This window comes from Pipistrellus kuhlii, unplaced genomic scaffold, assembly GCF_014108245.1.
Source record: "Pipistrellus kuhlii isolate mPipKuh1 unplaced genomic scaffold, mPipKuh1.p scaffold_m20_p_124, whole genome shotgun sequence".
Lineage (NCBI taxonomy): Eukaryota > Metazoa > Chordata > Mammalia > Chiroptera > Vespertilionidae > Pipistrellus > Pipistrellus kuhlii.
The window spans coordinates 255,207-275,163 of NW_023425432.1; the positions used below are offsets into that span (position 1 = coordinate 255,207).

The 19,957-nt window shown below is 39.5% G+C and overlaps 1 protein-coding gene across 2 annotated transcripts in view; it reads right to left on the reverse strand.

Annotated features, from left to right (window-relative positions):
• Positions 1-444: 444 nt before the first annotated feature.
• TMEM185A (transmembrane protein 185A) overlaps positions 445-19,957 on the reverse strand; it is a 35,362-nt gene continuing 15,849 nt past the window's right edge. The window contains exons 2-7 of one of the 2 annotated variants that reach the window (XM_036434464.2): positions 15,360-15,536; positions 13,005-13,212; positions 7,747-7,830; positions 3,916-4,092; positions 3,246-3,369; positions 445-2,106 (exon numbers count right to left, since the gene is read on the reverse strand). In XM_036434464.2, the coding sequence (XP_036290357.1) occupies positions 1,862-2,106; positions 3,246-3,369; positions 3,916-4,092; positions 7,747-7,830; positions 13,005-13,212; positions 15,360-15,536 (1,015 nt within the window). In that variant the 3' untranslated portion in view covers positions 445-1,861. The remainder of the gene's footprint in view (positions 2,107-3,245; positions 3,370-3,915; positions 4,093-7,746; positions 7,831-13,004; positions 13,213-15,359; positions 15,537-19,957) is intronic. The other variant, XM_045580386.1, reaches the window with a different exon arrangement.

The window sequence follows — 19,957 nt, forward strand, 5'->3', positions numbered from 1 at the left end:
CCGTGGCCTTTGGCTCCCACAGGAAATAATCTGTCACCAGCAAATGGTGGACTTCCTTGATGGTTGATGTGAAGCATGGGCTGAAAAGCCACACAATTTAAATGCTCATTAAACCACACAGGCAGCTAGAGTGAGCTAGACAGAAATCATAGACTATTTTATTTCATAAGTAATATTCAACCACTTGATGTGACCAGGCATTGCCTTGGGACCACCAAATAGCCAATTTCAGCTTTAAGATTGTCTTAGAACCACAGAACACTTTTGTAAGGCTCTTGAGTGTAACAATTGCAGAACTCTGTTCACACTGTGCCAGAAGACTCATTAGGGATGTTCACCCACCACCACATTTCTCAGCCACTTGTGGCAGCTAGCAGTTTCCTTCCCTCTGGATCAGAAAATTTCAGTGTCCTGGACCATATCTAAAGCAAGAGCCATAGAGAGTGCATAGAAAATGAGGAACCAATTTATTGAACAGCTAAAGGGAGCAAAAATAGTGGGCTGATCAACACTTGTTACACACCAAGCAGGAAAATCTACACGATTCCAAATGTTTCCCTTCTCCCAAGACAGAATAGCCTGGCTGGAGGCCAGGGTGCAGCTAGAGTCACGTATATTGTAGACATCAGTAAAGCCCAGTTTAGACAAGTTAGCAGATGCCCACCTTAAACCGTCCACACTTTTCCTGGGTGAGAATGCCAGTGTTGCTTTACCCTCCTTTCAAAAAATTCCCTACTTGTTCCCAGGCAGAAGGCTGATACCTATAGGATCTGCTTTGACTCATGGTTTTACCATCAGCTCTTGGAGCAACTGCTTTCCTAGTTAAAAGCACAAGCCCAGCCAAAAGCGTTCTTGTTGAAGGCAGACAGAAAGCCTCAGATCTTCTCATATACACAATTCTACTGGTTGTCCCTAGTCTCAGCAACTTCGTCCAGTAATCTAGTTTTGTCATGCTTGATAATTTTCTGGCAAGCCAATATTCCCAGACTGTTAGAAAAGCACAGATCATTTCTTGCTTTATTTTGGCTGTTCTGGCAGTAGCAGCTACTATGTATGTGCAGAAATTCAAGGGGAAATGGTGATGTCCTGTTAAGGGGTGGCACCACAGTGGGTGGGACAGGTGCGCCACCGACTTCTATTTCTGCAACAGAAGATGTATGTCTCCAGTACAAGCTTGTAAAAAAATACTTTAACAGAATATACTGTACAGAACTAGGATTTAACACGATATATTACAATGCTAAAATATTTGTATAAATACTATACAAGCACAAAGTCACTCCATTAGAAAGGGCTCACTGATAGGGCCATTAAAAATTGCTGTCAGCATGCCCAAAGAGAAACTACTTCCACAGCAGGAACACAAACAGTAATGATTGTGTGGATACACACATGGTGCCAGAGAGGATTATTTACAGTTCCTACTGACTATACGCCACAACAGGAGAATCTGAGCTAAGCAGCGAGGCTGGCTGGGCTTAAAAATACATTTTCAAATAACACTCTTGATAGGCATTTTAGCACTTTGAAAACCAACTCTGTAGATGTTACTTCTCTGGCCTAATCAGCCATCGCCAACTGGTCAGAAATCAGTTTCATTTCTCCCTCTCTCACATGCTCCCTCCATTGCATCCACATCCATTGACACACCCCAAACCACACCACATGTTCCAGTCACCTGCCACCTGTGTGACCCATTGTGATGAGTCACTGGCAGGCATTGAGTGCAAACAAGGCATGAGATGGAAGTACCTGGAGCCCCAGCTCCAGTACCAGTTCTGGGGGGTGAACAAAGAGGCAGAGGAAGGTAGAGGAGTGCATGCGTCCCAGTGCACTTGCGTTCTGCCCCGGGAAGTGGTGTCTAATCTGGCATTTCAATGTTTAATTTGGGAGGTGGGAGGATGTATTTCCCAGGGCTTTGGGTGATAACTACCCTGGTCTTCTTTCGAAACAGAGGAGCAATTTTAGGAGGTTCAGGAACTGGCGTTTCCTCAGTTTCCTCATTATCTTCATGATGAAGATCATAGGAAATGTTTCCATATTCTCTCAAAAATGGGAAGATTTCAAGGAGAAACTGACAGAAATCCTTGCGAATACCAAACCACCCTGAAAAAGAAGAACACAATCTTTCAAATACTAGAATGCACTGAATTTCAAATTACTTTTCCATCCTGAATGAGTTTGTCCTGATGTCTTAGAAATGAAGATTGAGCAAGGCCTAAATATCCACTAAGGATAAGAAGTCAGATCTGAAAGTCATGGTTTTCTGAGTGGGGCTCCCAGACTAGCTGTGATAGTGTCCCTGGGGTCTTGGTAGGGATACAATCTTGGCCCAGCCCAGACTGAGTCAGAATCATAAATTGGGACAGTCTGCCTGCACAGGCCCTCTCAATGATTCTAAGGGGTCCTCCAGTCTGAGTACTTATTCTAGTAAATCCCGAATACCTGTCGAGTCTAGACTCTATAGACATCCTCTAATCTCCCCTACCCAGGATAAACTAATGTATGACAAAGAATGACATCCAAGGAAAGCATTTCTGTCATCCTCCGGAATCCAGGAGAAGAGCAGGCCAGGAAGCAGCCTGGGCCACCTCAAAACTGCTTCTCTGAGGTTCACTCTTCCTGTCTATTTACCACAGGACCATCAGAGTAGTGCCGACTCTCCTAGGCACAACATTCTCCCTCATTGGCTTCCAGAAGGGCGTATTCAGGGATTACATGCAAAGGAGCTTTCAGTCTAGTGAGGAAGGGACCCTTTCCATAGATCACAGCACATAGCGAAGAGGAAAGAGAGCTAGCAGGGCACCATTGACAAGACCTAGGAATGTCAGGAATTACATTGGGGAAAGCTAGAAGGAAATCAAACCTAGGAGCATTCCTGGGAGTCAATGGGCAATGTGGATTTTTCTCTAATCCTAGGGTCCCCTGAAAAGGAGTTACTTTGATTCTAATGTTGCAGTGGATGGGATGGGATCAGACAGGCCACATGCCAGGGTCAGCCCTACCTAAAACTATAGTGTACTGCTATCTATAGTGTACTGCTATGGAGGCTGTAGTACAGGGCAAGGAAAGCAAGGTTGACAGCATGCCCTTCCATTGGAAGATTCTAGATTTTCCTCAGTGTTAGCTTTCCCATGCAAGCTTCTTAATTGGTGCCCTCAGGCTCATGCTTACACACACACACACACACACACACACACACACACACACACACATTAAGGATTTCTGAAATACTGAGTACATACAGTGATTTCCTCCTTTCTGTCCAAATGTAGTTGCCATCAGAGTGATCAAGGAAAGCCAAAGGGGGACAAATATTGGGATACAGGAGAATGCATTGTGGCCATCCAATTTGTGAACCAGCAGGATCTAAAGAAAGAGAAAGAGCTGATTTTCTTGGACACAGCATCTGAAAATGGACAATGTCTGAAGCCATAATGCTCCTCCCTCACAAGGTCTCATAAGGGAAAAGTCATCTCCACAGGAAACTATAGAAGCTCTCTACTTTGGGGAAAATAATATCCATTCACCTGCAAAGTATCCAACAACAGCATTGTTAAGGGGGCTTCCTCCTGGTGCTGGTTTTGAGGAGTCAACAGTGCCCATCCTATAACTCTCTACAGAATCATACATGAAATACAACATCCAACTTTCTTCCTAGAAGTGGACAAATTGATGCATACAGATGCATCATACCTAGAAAAGTACATTTCTTACTGTCAGTCCCTAGCCCTTCCCAAAGAAACTACATTCTGATTTTACTGTCATTCTCTCTTGGTATACTCTCCAAGAGTTAGCTAGAGTTAGCTCATAGTGATATTTAGAAAGAGTGGGTTGCTCTTATAGGTATGCAGGATGCTGTCATAGGAAAGGATGGTCTTAAGGATCTCAGAAATTCTGCTGCTGAAAGCTTACCTCAAATGTAAGAAGAGGCACAACAATGGTCATCCAACTGAGTGCCATTGTTATGTGTGTCCTGCGCTGTTCTGCAATCACATCCATGGATCGCAGGAACAGGACAGACCACACAATATAATAGAGAACCACCAGGCACAGAAAGGACATGAGAATCCACAGGGGGACACACACAACCTAAGAGAAGGAGAGAAAAAAATGTCTTTATAGTATTCTAGTTTCTGCCCTAGAATCCGAGGGAAGGCATCCCTTGCTGGATCACTGCGGTGAAGACAGTACAAGCATGAACAAGGACAGCGTTACATGTTTGGAATGCTGAGAGGACACGCAATATACTCAATGTGGGACCTGCTACCTGCCCTGAAGTGCTCCACCATGGGTTACTCTTGGAGTGAAGAGCTTTGCAGCTGCTTGCAGGCGTCCTCAAACTTTTTAAAGTGGGGGCCAGATCACGGTCCCTCAGAGAGCTGGAGGGCCGGACTATATGAACTACTAATTCCTACTGTAACACCTCGGCTGTGCTCACTGCCCAAAAAACCTGGTGGGCCGGATCAGACTCCTCTGCGGGCCGCATGTGGCCCGCGGGCCATAGTTTGAAGACCTCTGATTATGATCTAACTCAGTCTGCACCTGCTCTGCCAACATCATCCTCATGCACACTCATTGCATCTCCCCCTAATGTGCCCTCTTCACAGGCCATTTCTCCATCCTTCCAGAGGTACTATAGCCAAAGACTGGGGAATGTGTGCCCTAGAAGCTTCAGCTGCCCAGGGTGCACAGGTCCTTTGCTAACTTGCACATTGATGCTGGGAGGACTCTGCTACCAGGTCCCTGCCTCCTCTCTCATGTGGGTTCTGTGTCTGTTGCTGTCATACCACAAAGACCTTGTTTAATGTCCATACAAGCCCACATGCTAAGTTCTGGGGGGACCCCATGATCTCTCCTCTGCCTGTACTGCCCCCTTGGACACGTCCATTAGCCCTCTATCTTGTGTTATCAAACAGTAAACTTGTTTTCTTTCGTGTACATTCTATGATTTTTCATGCATATACATGTAGTATACAGGATAGCTCCTCGACCTCATTAAACTCCCTCATGCTGTCCCTTCACTGTCACCTCCTCACTCTACCTATAAACCCTGGCAACCACTGATCTGTTCTCTATTACTATTGTCTTTTCAAAAACATGCTATAGATTAGCACATAGCATGACACACTCTGAGACTCCCTTCTTTCAATCAGTGAAATGTGTTTGAAATTCAACCAAGTTGTTGAGTGTATCAACAGGTCATTCCTTTTCATTGCTGAGTTATGTTCCACTGGATGAATATACCACAGTCTGTTCATCTAGTCACTCATGGAAGATTTGGGTATTTTCCTATTTTTGCCTATCCCAAATATAGCTGCTATAAACTCATTTGCATGGGTTTTTGTGTGGCTGTACATTTTCACTTCTCTATGGGAAATATCCATGGTTGGTACTGCTGAGTCACATGGTAAATTTATAAGAAACTGTCAAACCATTTTCCAAAGTATGTATACAATTAGGCATTCCCCCAGTAATGTGTGAGTGTCCATGTTCCTTTGCACTTGATAACTGTGTTATCTTTGCCATTCTGATGTGTGTGTGTGTGTGTGTGTGTGTGTGTGTGTGTGTGTGTGTTGTGGTACCTTATCCTGGTTTTTATTACCTTTCCCTAATCGGTAACAGTGTCCTTTTCATGTGCTCATTCAGTATATGTATATCTTTTTTGTGAATGTTCTGTTCAAGTATTTTGTCAATTTTTAAATTAGGTTGTTTGGTTATTTTTATTTTTAAGAGTTCTTTAGAAGTTTTGGATACAAATTCCTGGTCAGACCTGTGCTTTACAAATATTTTATTTTAGCCTGTAACCTGTTTTTTCATTAATTTCATTTCACTTTCAAGCTTCTTAATGGGCCATGTTATTGGTGTTATTTCCAGAAACTCTTCACCTAATTCCAAGTCCCAAAGATTTTTTCCTATGTTTTCTTCTAACAGTTCTTTGGGTTTACATTTTATTTTTTTAGACCAATGACTTGAGTTGTTGTATGATTTTTTAGTCCTCCTGAGTGGAGTTCTTGATCATAGATTTTACTATAGAGTCTATGCACAGTCTCTTCCCTGTGACAGACTCTCACTTAGTGGCATGTTCTTGTGGGTGAAATATTAGTGGTCCTAACAGCCTAATTTTTCTCCCTGATCATTGTGGTAAATATGCAAGCAGACTACTTCATCTGCTGGGACCTGCACAGGATCGGGCCTAGAAAAATTCTTCTGTTCATCTACAGAAAACATTCACAACTCCTATTCTTATTTTTTTCCTTCAGATTTACATAACACTTAGATTTTGGTCTTACCAAAATTTGTTTCCTCCATATCACAACAAAAAGTCTGAAACCCAATTATTGTTGTCTAGATACAATACCCTGAATATGTAGGATGGGTGCCTGGACAATATTTTCTATTTTGAATATTTTATCAAAGACTTTGGGCAGAAGTGATGAGCCTTGTCTTTAGTCATTGTGAAGATAACATATGTTCCCTTATTTTCTTTCCTGTTACCAAATAAATAGTTTCTCTTTTTTTCTCTATCTTTTTCTTTTGGTTTTTCTTTTAAAGGTAAACCATGTGAATTAAGAAAATGTCTTGTGTGAAAAATTACACAACCAGCCCTAGCTGGTTTGGCTCAGTGGATAGAGCATCAGCCTGTGAACTGAAGGGTCACAAGTTCGATTCTGGTCAAGGGCACATGCCTGGGTTGTGGGCTTGATCTCCAGTAGGGGGTGTGCAGGAGGCAGCCAACCAATGATTCTCTCTCATCATTGATGTTTCTACCTCTCTCTCCCTCTACTTTCCTCTCTGAAATCAATAAAAATATAACTTTTAAAAATGCACAATAAGCAGTGGAAGATGAGGCGGAGAAGTCAATTAGCATATTTCCTCCTTATTGGCTTTGGTGCCACCATTTTTGAGGGCAGGGCAGTAAGGTCAATTAGCATATTCCCTCTTTATTAGGTAGGATGGATATATAAATATATCCTAAAGGTCTTTAAAAACAATGAAAAAAATAGGCAGAAATTTTATGCACAAAAATATATGCTACAGCATGACTTACAATGCTGAAACACTGGAAACAACCTCAATAGTCAGAAATAAGGGGATGGTTTGATAAATGCATTTGAAGAACATTTTCCACCAGTTGAACTTTAACAGTTATGGTTTTTTTTAAAATATATATTTTATTGATTTTTTACAGAGAGGAAGAGAGAGGGATAGAGAGTTAGAAACATCGATGAGAGAGAATCATCGATCAGCTGCCTCCTGCACAACCCCCACCAGGGATGTGCCCGCAACCAAGGTACATGCCCTTGATAGGCTGACACTCTATCCACTAAGCCAAACCGGTTTCGACAACAGTTATGTTTTTAAAGACCTTTTATTGATATGGGAAAATGTTTATGAAACATTAACAAAATTAGTAAGATACAAAATTATACAAAATAGAACACAGGATTTCTAACTAAAAGTCAAGAGAACATCCTACATATTCAGGGTACTGTATCTAGACAACAATAATTGGGTTTCAGACTTTTTGTTGTGATATGGAGGAAACAAATTTTGGTAAGACCAAAATCTAAGTGTTAGGTAAATCTGAAGGAAATGTTCTCAACTATCATTATGAAACAATAAATGACAGAAGGTATGTTCTCAACTATCATTATGAAACAATAAACGACAAAATTTTCTACAATGAACACAAATTATTTTCATAATGAAAAAGTTTATTTAAAGATTTAAAATGTTACATACAAGCCAGGGCCAGTGGATGATCTTGTCCAGTCTTAAGGCAATGAATATAAACTGGAGAATGTTGACAGAACACAGGATTTCTAACTAAAAGTCAAGAGAAGATCAGTTAAACAAAGTAAAAGTAAATACTGCAATTATTTGGCTAATATACTAAAAAGCAATGAAAATTACAATGCAGTAAAAGTTTTATTATTATTAAGTTGCACTGGGACTGCCAGGTTTTTAGCACATAAGAGCACAGCAGTGCTATGACTAGGAGAAACCTGCCCCTGGCTTCCTGCCTTGACCCCTCTGCTCAGTGCCCTCCCTGTCTTTTATGCTCCCCCAAGGCAATAACCTTGTTTCCAGGATCGCTGAGTATAGAGGCAATCTATGGGACTCCCTAAGCTTCCTCCCTGCCCCTATCCACAAACACCTCTATTCCTAACCACACCTATATTTCCTTCTTGTACCCAGAACTCATCTCTGTATCCACCCATTTCTTTCTGGCTCCTTCAGCACCTGTCACATCAAGACATCAATTATAAATACTTTACTGCATCTTTAACTCTGCCCATTCCACTGATCTTTCCCAGAAACAAGTTCAACTTATTTCCATTACACACAAAGGAACCCAAAGGAACCCAAAGACCACTCACCCTCCCCTTTATCCAGTATGTCCTCCTAGTTCTAGCTTTCTCTTTCCATGACCATCCAATTTTATGAGACATCAGGGATACTTAAGCCTTATGGCCTCCCCTGCCATTCCAAGCTCTACACACTGTGACCTGGCCTCCACCCTGACGACCACCCAAAAACTGCTTTCATCAAGGTGGCCAATAACCTCTGCAGCATCAGACCACTTCAGTTCAAATCTTATTGGTCATCTCTGCAGCATCTGATATTGCTGACTACCCCTTCCTCCTTCTAGGGTCTCAGTGCACAGTCTTGCCCACCTCTTGGTTACTCTGACAGTTCTTTTCAGTCCTTTTTCCTCTCCTCAAATGGTGATGCTTCCCAGAGCCTTAAACTTGGTCTTCTCTCTCCACTAGAGACATAGACACAAACACATGTTTTCACTCACTTGCTCTGCCCTAGTGGTTGGGGAGAAGAAATGTCATCCATACCCTTGGTTTGCATTACCAACAATTGGTTGGTCCTATAATATCTGTTTTCAATCTAGTCCTCATGCTGTTGCATGGACCCAGCTCTCCTTGAGGCACTTCAAATGAAGCCAGTCCCAAACTGAGTTCATTATTCCCCATATCTTTACCCATTTACCTTGCCCCACCCCTTTTGATAGCCTCCCATCTTGCTGTGGCCTAATTATCCAAAGCATGATGCTATAGAGCACCCTATATTCCTTTTCCCAGATTCTTCTCTTCAGTCACCACATCCTGTTTTCTCTACTATCCAGACTTTTCTTGAATCCTCTGCCTGCTCTCCATCACAACTGCTATTGCCTAGTTAGGCCCTCCTCATCCCTAACCTTCCAAAGTACTCCAACAGCCCTCCAATAAGCTGCCCAGCCTTCAGACCTGAAGGCCCGCTGGTCCCCAGCCAGATTGTCTGCCTTCTGCCTGTAGTGCTCACTGCTTTTCAGTGACTCACCAGTGCCTACCAAAGTAAAATCATATAGGCAATTGGATTTGGGCCAGGACTTCTCAAAAGTTCACAGTTCATATGACATTTAGTGACTCAGAAATTCTTTTGTAGGCTTCTGGACCAAAAAAAGTACCTAACAGTTCCATTTATTTAAGTAATTAGATCTAAAATTAGTATCTATATACTAAGTAGTCATTTTAAAAAATCTCACACAGCTTTTTAGGGGAAGACCTTTGCTTTGCGTATCTCGTTTTGCCTTCAATCAAGATTCCAAATAACTTGATTTGGGGAAAGAAGAGAAGCTGTCTCACCTTTTTTGGCAGTTGATAATGCTTTTGGGGTCCTCTAAAGTGATAGCTATTTTTTGAAGATAAGTAACTGCCCTTTGGAATAAAAAATGGAACAGGACAGAGATGCAAATGTTCAGTCAATAGCCCCGGGTCTACATTAACTGGTAGACTAATAGAATGTTCCATTGGCCAGGTGGCCCATTGAAATTTATAAGTAATTATATAAGGCACTGAGCATGGACAGGTATGTTAAGATAGTATGGTCCCTGGACCTAGAAGGACCAGATAACTTTTCAGAATGTGTAAGGCAAAAAAATTGAGACTAAAATGGTACTTAGTCTTTTTCATCCTCAAAGTTGGTTTTCTAATCGCATAACTTGATGAACAGAGAGCAGAAGCCCATGAGAAGGTCCACTTGTTAAGGTCCACTTCTAATATATTTATGAATTATAATAAAGGTGACTATACACTTTAAAAAAACTCACATAAATCAAAAACATTCTTAAATAAGCACAACTAATTGCTAATGGGATAGGTGTGTCTGTTGCGTACTGAATGATTTCTCAACAACTTCCACCCTTGTTACCTCTTCCCCATACCAATTTTTGCACACTAATACCTTCTCATCACAGAAACAGCCAACAACCCAGCTTCTTCTGTGATGTTATCAAAAGGAATGTCATGTGACTAAAACCATAAACTATTTGGAGCCAGTAGCTTCTATGGTGTCCCCTATCACTGGTTTTCCCTAAAAAATGATCACTACTTCATTGTACCCTGTGAGTTCACTATGGAACTAGGGTAGCTCAGCACATGCTTTGAGGACTGGAGATCTGGCCCCTACTCAGCCTAATCCTTCTATGAAGCCTCCCTTTTTGCCAATTACCACAATGTCTTCCTTTCCACTTTATATTCCAGGCATGTATTTTTTCTTGTGGTAAAATACATACAACATAAAACTTGCCATCTTTGCATTTATATTGTTGTGCAAATATTACCACTATTCATCTCCAAAAACTTTGCAGCTTACAACACTGTGCTCCAATCATATTGGAGCTACCATAATTCGCTCACTATGACAGACTTTCTTTTGCCTCTGCCTTTATATGTTTTGTTATTCCCTCTGCTTGGAAAATACCATCTCTTCCCCTACATGCATAGGGCCAATCCTAACTCTTTTTTTTACAACTCTGTGTGAGCCTATTCCCAAACAACCCTTAGCAAATGTAGGCTCTCCTTCTTCTGGGACCCAAGAACCAATGGGGAGATCAACTCTCCAAATCATGCTTTTTCTTATAGGCAGGAATGCCAAGAGTGTGACTATATGAACAACTGACTTTCTATAACTCTGCATTAGGAAAATATTGTTTCATGCTCAATGCATTCCTCATATATGCTTTTAGTTTTAAGAAACAAAGTAACAAATTTTTAGTTTTCTTAAACCTCCTTCTCAGCCTCTATCCAACTTGGTACTTTTCAACCTAGGCGACAGCTACTCCCTTGAAGGGGCAAGGCCTATGCAGGGGTACTATTGAATGTCACAAAGACTAGGGGAAGAGGTCCTGCAATGCATAGGACAGTCCTGTTCAACAAAACATTTCCTATCCAGAAAGCCAACTGCGTACCCCATCTGCCACTGAGAAATACTGAACCAAATAGGCAATATCTGGAATATTTTAGCTCAGTGATTTTATTTAATGTAATCTTTTGCAAGTGATTTTTAAAGCTTGGTTTTACTTCATTTTCTCTGGTAATAGAAAAATGTGCAAAGCAAGAGAGGCATAACATAGAAAGGTAGGATTACTGGGTAGGAATGGTGCCTTTAACCAATATAGAGAATACATATTTGGGTGAAGCTGAATATGGAGTCTGGAGCTAGAGGGAAAATCTAAGTTTAGAAATATAAATTTAGGATCTGACTGCACATAAGTGGCAGTGGAAACAAGAAGTGTACACATGATATTCAGACAAAGTATACAGAGTGAGGACAGAAAATACCTAAGACCAGAACCCTAAGAAACAGCAATGGAGCAGGATATAGAGGTGGCTGAATGGTCAAAGGACCAGGAGCTGCAGAGTGGATGGTGGCCTGAAAAAAAATAAAGTGAGGATTTGGCTAGAGGGTGTTTAGTGCCAGTTTTAGGGTGTGCAGGAGCTGGATAGGGAGTGCAAGGTTAGAACAGAATTGTTTCAGGGGGCCTTTTTGAAAATTGAAGGAAAAGGCACAATAGCCAGAGGACTGAGAGGGTTTTGCAACTGTCATTTTGTTTTCTTGTTCAGATAAGAGAGACCAGTTACCAGAGAGATTGTGGATAAGTTCAGGAGCGAATGCTTAGAGGAACAAGAAGGGGAGAAGTGCTGAAGCACAAGCATGACTGGCTTTCCCCAGGAGAGAGGATGGACTGGACAGGCAGGGAAGAAAGAGAACAGACAAAGGTCTCCAATGAGACTCCCGGGGAACAAGGGGTGAGGAGGGGTGCCATACAGAGATAACCAGGCAACAGGTTGCAGGGGAGAAAGGAGAATTTCACTTACAGCTTCTCAACCTTGCTCAAATTACTGTTTCCTCAGGAGTCATTTTAGACATTTTTTTCCTTAATCATACTCCCTCCTGAAATTTTAATACTGATGGCAAGCAGCCACATAGGGGCAGTGCAGAGAAGTGTCTGGATTGGTTCATCTTGGGAAAGAAGTGGAGGGTAAAAATCGGCCTTCAGGGGTACTCTGCCTTCACAGTCCAGCCAGCAGTAGAGGAATCACTCTCCATGTTCAAGATCAAGCTCTTCCTGGTGATTAAGATCCTGTTACCTCTTTTTGTCACAGACCCACATTCCATCACTCTCCCTCTCCGTAGGCACCTTGTTCTCCAGGTTCACACATCCTAAGTAAGCCACTCTCCAGCTCCCTTCCAACCCAATGGCCATCTCCTTCTTCCACTTTTTACCCATGAAGCTCAAAACAATGTCCAATTTTCCCCTGAACCAATCTGTATAGGACTTCGGACCCACAGCTTCTATGCACTTCAATTAATATGAACTGAAATGCAATCCTGATCCTTCCCTGAATGAGCCAGGCCCTTAAACTAAATCTTACATTTATATTTGTATCTATAACTACAATTATATCTGCATCTATCCTGCTGGTTTTGTTTCTCACAAGAAGCTGACTGAAACAGGTAGATAGGCAAAGATGTGAAGCTGGATGAAGGCTGATGACCTGGGTGGAAAATCAGTGTTTTAACTCAAGAAAGTAGAATGTGATTATTTCCCTGGTCTTTTGCCTCCTTATATACTGTGACCTAGAGTTAATGATTAATCTTTCCATAACAAAGGGTAAAAATTTACATTATAATAATTAATCATTCTTAAATATAAGAAATCTTACCTCCAATGACCTGTCATGTCGAAAGCCCCAAACACAAGCTGCAACAGACACCGGGGAAACAAAGAACAGAGGCATGAAGACCAGAAGCCAGAAATGGCTGCCTCGCTCAATCCTATCACAGACCAGCACTTCAAACATCAACAGGAGTAAGTGGATGCCCACTGCAATTAGCATGGCTTTAAATTCCACACATGTTTCTCCTTCTGCTCTAAAAAGGGACAGAAGAAGAAGAAAAACACCCTCAGTTCAGACTCCATAATAAGCAAGCAGTCCAGGGAAAATACCAACTTAGGTTGATAATGTGAGTTGTATTTGTAAATTTGACAAAAAGCAAAGGAAATATCAGGTAGAAAGCTAACTTAAACTTAATATTTAATAGGCGATCTTTCAGAAATAGTACTGCATGATAAGAAATAAACATTACAATCAAACCATACAAAGTTTTAACTATATAAGGATATTATCAGAAGTAACAGCACAGGTATTATTTCCCTGAAAGGGTACAAAACACTTTTGTTCCTAACTTTGAACTACTTGTAAGATTACTGAAGCTGATTGTGTCTATTGCTAAAAACTGACAAATATTCCTTAAATTTTATGATCCTCATTTCTTAACAAATTAAAAACCATGTACATCACATTTCATGCAATGCTATAAAAACAACCTTCGCATTATGAACAATTGTGGGTTATATTTTAAGAAAATACATTAATTATGGTTAGGTGCTATTTTAAAATGCAAGTAAAAAGTATTAATGCCTTTTTATTTTCCTTTCTATTCCAATAGGATGAATTAACACCTGCAGATGAAAGAGAGAAGAGCAAAAGAGTTAAAACTGTTCTTAAACAAAATCAGTTTAATTAGCTGTCTAAGTATCATGCATGAACTTACCAGATGAACAACAGAAAAATAATAAGGCCACTAATCAGGAAAATGCTTCATAATACATTTGGAAGGCCTACAATGTTTCATTCAAAATATAGATGAACATTTATGAAGTGTCTTGATGATGATAAATACAACTGAGTTTAGGACACAGAGAAAATAAAGTTATTTCTATAAAACCCAACAATGTTTCCTTGACTATCGTTGACACTAGAACAACCACATTTGTATACTCAGTACACTCAGTACATTCAAATACACACAAACAATTCATTTCTTTTCTCTAAAAATATTAAATTGAACGAAGATAGAAAAGTTCAAATAGCTTCTAAATCTCAATTAGTGGAACCTAACATGTTCGGTGATTTTTTTTGGGGGGGGGTAGTAAATGTAGATATTGGAAAGTATCTCATTAAAAAAAGTTGCAGCCACACAAATAATCTGGGGGGAAAACCCACCCAATAACATTAAAACAGGTACACTTGAATGTCCCTGATCTATCAAGGTTCTTTGTGTGGCTGTGTTTAAGTTTTTGGACATGTATGTGGCAATATGTTTTACATAATCTAAATCTTATTTTAATGTCAATAACCAAGAATTAAACAAGTTGAGATGTCACAATGTCTACACTTTTCTCACATGAGCAGCTACATGTGTTCTTCCCTTACAGGGCATTCCTTCACTTCTCACCATCCTGGTAAGGTTCAGAATAGCCCTCCTCTCAATTCCCTCTTTGTATCCTTTCTGAAGTTCCAGTATCTACAAGGTAGAAAAGAGAGACTCTAACACGTCACAGCTCCAGGCTACATGTTGGAGTGAATCAAGTCCAGGCACTTGAATCAGCTGAGCCATCCAAGAAGAAGGGCACAAAAGAGCTGAAGGTAAAGGTCACACACCTGCCCAGCTCTCAAAGGTTCTGCTCTCCTGCACAACATCTGGGCCTCATCTCTCCCTGTTTCAAGACTCACTGTTTCCTGGCCAAACTAGCTCCTCCACATTGATTACAGTCCTAAAACCCCAGGACTAAGAGATTGGACAAGGAGAGCCCCAGGTCCATGACTGAATTGGAGAAAGATATATCCCTGATGATCAGAGTTAGAACTTTGGTTTATAGAACTGCTCCTACAAATATGGTGGTTTCATACTTCCTAGTCTAGCATGGCTATAACAGTTCTTCTATATTTGGCATGAACTTTAGATCACATAGACTTTTGTGGGCTAGCTAGGAAATAAACTACCCAAAATAACACTGCTTTTGCAAGAAAAATGCATGTTGAATACTTAATTTTTAAAAACTTAAGACTAGAAATACTTAATTTTTAAAAACTTAAGACTAGTGTGCCTGTATAATAGTTCTAATAAAACCTTGGATAGGTAGATAAGAAAATAGTCTTTATTTTATTCAAAGTGAAAAACAAGATATTGCTCCCTCAGGATAGAGACCGATGGTTTTTATAAAGCAGTATTACCGATACTGGGGATTTCGTGCCCAGACTCCAGTTCCAACGGAGGCTCCAACAATGACCATTAACTTCCACAGCCATATTGGTGCAAAAACAGCCCAGTAACTCCACTGAATGATGCCATCCAGACGAAGGGCCAATAGCACAGAGAATAGCAGCAGACATGCATAGATGAGGAATTTACTAGGAGAAAAGTAAAATTATTAAAGATGATTCATATTTACAAATATGTGGTACTGAAATTGGGAATAATAACAGCAGTATTTTTCAGCACATGAAAAGAATCACTAATTCAACAATCATTTGTTGAAAAGTTCTATGTAGAAGACATACTATGTTAAGAGATAAGAAATACATAAAGAAGACTAAAATCAGTTCTCTGCTTTCCAGGGCTCCCATGTTGAAGGAGTCCATACAGAAACATATTATTGTAATACAGCATGAAATATGCCATGATGGTGCTATGGAGCAGGGTGTGGATGGGAGCCCATAAGAGAAAATATGGGCACTGGGAAGCAGAGGTGATGACCCTTGAAGAACTGGTTCCTGGGGATATGTGGAAAGCTGCCAGGCAGGAAAGAATGTGAGATTAGGAAGCATGCTAAGCTGAAGGAACTAGCCATACCAAATCTTGGAGACTGGGAAAAAATAACATGTTTAGGAATGGTCAAGTTCTATTGCTAATTATTTGATTCAATTATTTGATTTAACCCATTGACACAGACAATATGGTGGTGAAGGCCTGGGGTGGGGGACAAGGGCAGGCTAGAAAGGGTCAATGAAGGAAAAAGGGGACATGTAATACTTTCAACAATAAAGATTTAATTTAATTTAAAAATAAATTTTAAGAGGCTGCCATCTGTCATGATCATATACAGTAACATTTTTGTACATGTATTATACTTTTAATGACTAAGTAAATTTCTCTCTCTCTCTCTCTCTCTCTCTCTCTCTCTCTCTCTCTCTCTCTCTCTCTCTCTCTCTCTCTCTCTCTCTCTCTCTCTCTCTCTCTCTCTCTCTCTCTCTCTCTCTCCCCAAACACACATAAAAGGAACTTCCTGAGGAGTATATTCTTCAAATATTAATTAGCAATTACATTGTTGATGACTTCTATTTTTCATTTAATACGAGTTATAGGGTTTTCCTCCCCACCTTATATAAGAAACTAGGCAAAATATAAGAGAGAAAAAAACTGTTTTCAGATACTAGACAATAGGCAGTGAAAGACCTTGATGGCAGAAGGAAAGAAAGAAAACAAAGAAGATAAACACATTCTATTATTGTCCCAGCTTACTGTCTGGAGGCAGTTTCCAGGCTGCAGCAGAAAGTAGTAATTAAAACCCAACCCAATGAGCAATTATATTTAATGTAAATGATGTAAATACAAATTAAAAGTCAAAGACTGTCAGATTGGATTTAAAAAGCAAGACAACTGAATGCTATCATTAAGAAACCCACTTTATCTATAAAGTCACATATACACTAAAAGTAAAAACAAAAATACAGAAAAAGTTATACCAAGCAAACACTAACCAAAAGAAAGTGAGAGTGAATGACATTAACATGTTTTAGTTTTCTATTACGCTGTAACGAATTACCACAAACTTAGAAGCTTAAAGTAATACAAATTTATTATCTCACAGTTGTATATGTCAGAAGTCCAGACAGGCTTCATTGGTTTCTCTGCTCTGAGTATCATAAGGCTGAAACCAAGATGCCAGTTGGCTGGGCTCTTATTATGGGACTCTGGGAAGGATCTCCTTCATTCAGGTTGTTGACATTGTGGTTTCTTGTGGTTGTAGTACTGAGACCCCAGGTTCTTTGCTGGTTGTCAGATGGGGGTCACTCTTATATTCTAGAGTTCTCTCTCCCTCTGATTCTTGCACATATGCCTTTAAATATTAAAACCAGCAGCAGCATATCAAATCTTTCTCAAACTTGTCAGGCTGGCATTGCTCTGTGGGTGAGTGTCAACTTATGAACCAGAAGGTCACAGTTCAATTCCCGGTCAGGGCACTTTCCTGGGTTGCTGGCTTGATCCCCAATGTAGAATATGCAGGAGGCAGCCAATCAATGATTCTCTATATTGATTTTCCTATCCCTTTGTCCCTATCCCTTCTTCTCTGAAATAAGAATAGTTTTTAAATAATCTTTCTCATGCTTGGAATTATTCTGACACTTCCTTCTGCCATATTGCTCCTGCTTCTTGAGAAAGTTCTTTGCTTTTAAGAGCTCATGTAACTAGACTGGGTCCACCTGGATAATCCATGGTACTATTCCTATTGTAAAGTCTGTAACTGTGGTAGGCAGAGAATTCTAAAGATGTTCCCCAAGATTCCTGTTCTCTGATTATTCAATCAAACACAAATCTAGGTACTACCTTGAAGTAACTTTGCAGATGGAAGTATGGTTACTAATCAGGTCATCAGCTCACCATAAAATAGGGAAATTATTCTAGATTATCCAAGTGGGTCCAATGCAATTATATGTGCACTTAAGAGCAAAAGGCTGCATATAGATAAGTCAGGGAGATGATACAGAAAGTGAAATCAAAGATTTCAAGCATGAGAAGGACTTGACCTGCCTTCACCAACTTTGAAGTCAGAGGAAGAGGTCCATGAGCCAAGGAATGCAGGCAGACTCTAGAAGCTGAGAATGAATCCTGGTTGACATGTAGCAAGGAAATAGGTTCCTTAGCCCTATAACCACAAAGAACTAAATTCTAACAACAACTTGAATGAGTCTGGAAACAAATCAATCCCCAGAGACTCCAGAAAGAAATATAGTAAGTCCTCAGTTAATATTAATAGGTTCTGTAACTTTAAGCAAAAATATATAAACAAAACCAATTTTACTATAGGCTGATATAAACAAGAGCTAATGAGGTTTTTTTTAAAATTAATTTAATATGTTATATATGTATACACACAAAAACTTATCTATCAGTTCTGTAGTCAGAAGTACAGATACAGCATGGCTCAGTTGGATCTTCTGCTTAAAGCCTCACAAGGTCAAAATCAAGGTGTCAGAAGGCCTGTAAGCAGAATATCCAACTGAGCCACACTATATCTGTAATTTTTGTAGTCTTGAGATAATAAATCTGTGGTAATTTGTTCTGGAAGCAATATAAACTAATATTGCAAAACTAAATACATATGCAAAATCTCCTTTGCCATGTAACATAACATATTCTTAGGTTCCAAGGCTTAGGGCCTGGATATCCTTGGGGGGACATTCTACCTACTCCAATATAAGACAAGGTATAGTATCAAACAGGGGCAGTTCATAATGATAAATTTTCCAAAAAGGAGCTAACATCTGTAAATATTTATGTACCTAATAACAAAACTTCAAAATACATGTAGAAAATATTAATATTTACTAGTAAAATATTAAGGAGAATAGAAAAATCCACAATTATTATTGGAAATTAATATTTCTCTCTCAATAACTGATAAAACACACAGAAAATTATTAAGGCTATACAAGATGGTAATAACATTATCAACCAACCTCATCTAATTTATATTGATAAGGCATTCCTTCCAATACCAGCAGAATACAAATTCCTTTCAAGTATACACAGAACATTCACCAAGACAGACTGAATTCTGGGCTATAAAACAAGCCTCTTCAAAATTAAAAAGATTGAAGTAAGACAAAGTAAACATCTAAACACAATGAAATTAAACTAAAAAATCAATATAAAATAGATATGGAAATTTTTCATAAAACTTGTAAATTAAAGAACCCTCTTCTTTTTTTATTTTTAATATATTTTATTGATTTTTTACAGAGAGGAAGAGAGAGGAATACAGAGTTAGAAACATCGATAAAAGAGAAACATCAATCAGCTGCCTCTTGCACACCCCCTACTGGGGATGTGCCCGCAACCAAGGTACATGCCCTTGACCAAAGTCGAACCCAGGATCCTTCAGTCTGCAGGTCGACGCTCTATTCACTGAACCAAACCAGTTTCGGATATATATATATATATATATATATATATATATATATATATATATATATATATCTCCTTTCTGTGTTGTGGTGTTCTGCTCTACAAAATCTGGATAATATGTACCCCATAAGGTGATTTTGAATGTAATATCATGAGTATGAAAAGGGTGTTGTGTAAAGCACTAAATGAGTAGTTCTCAACATATTTTATATCAGGATCCCTTTACAGGCTTAAAAATTAATAAGGATCTAAAACAGCTTTGTTTTTATGCATCATACCTATCAAATTTTTAAACTTTTGTTGAAAAAAATTAATTAAAAATAAATAATAGCCCTGGATCAGATGGTTGAGTATAGTCCCATGCACCAAGAGGTCCTCAGTTCGACCCATGGTCAGGGCACATGCCGGGTTGCGAGCTTGAGCCTTGGTGGAGGGTGTGCTGGAGGCAGCAGATCAATGTTTTTCTCTCTTCCTCTCCCCTCCCCTCTCTCTCTAAAAATCAATAAAAACATATTTAAAAATACAAAAAAATAAAAAGAATGTTTTAAAAATAAATAATAAATTCATATATTAGTACAAGTAAAATAATTTTTAAAACAACTTTCCAAAATTGTTTTTATAGTTTTGCAATATTTTTAAGTGT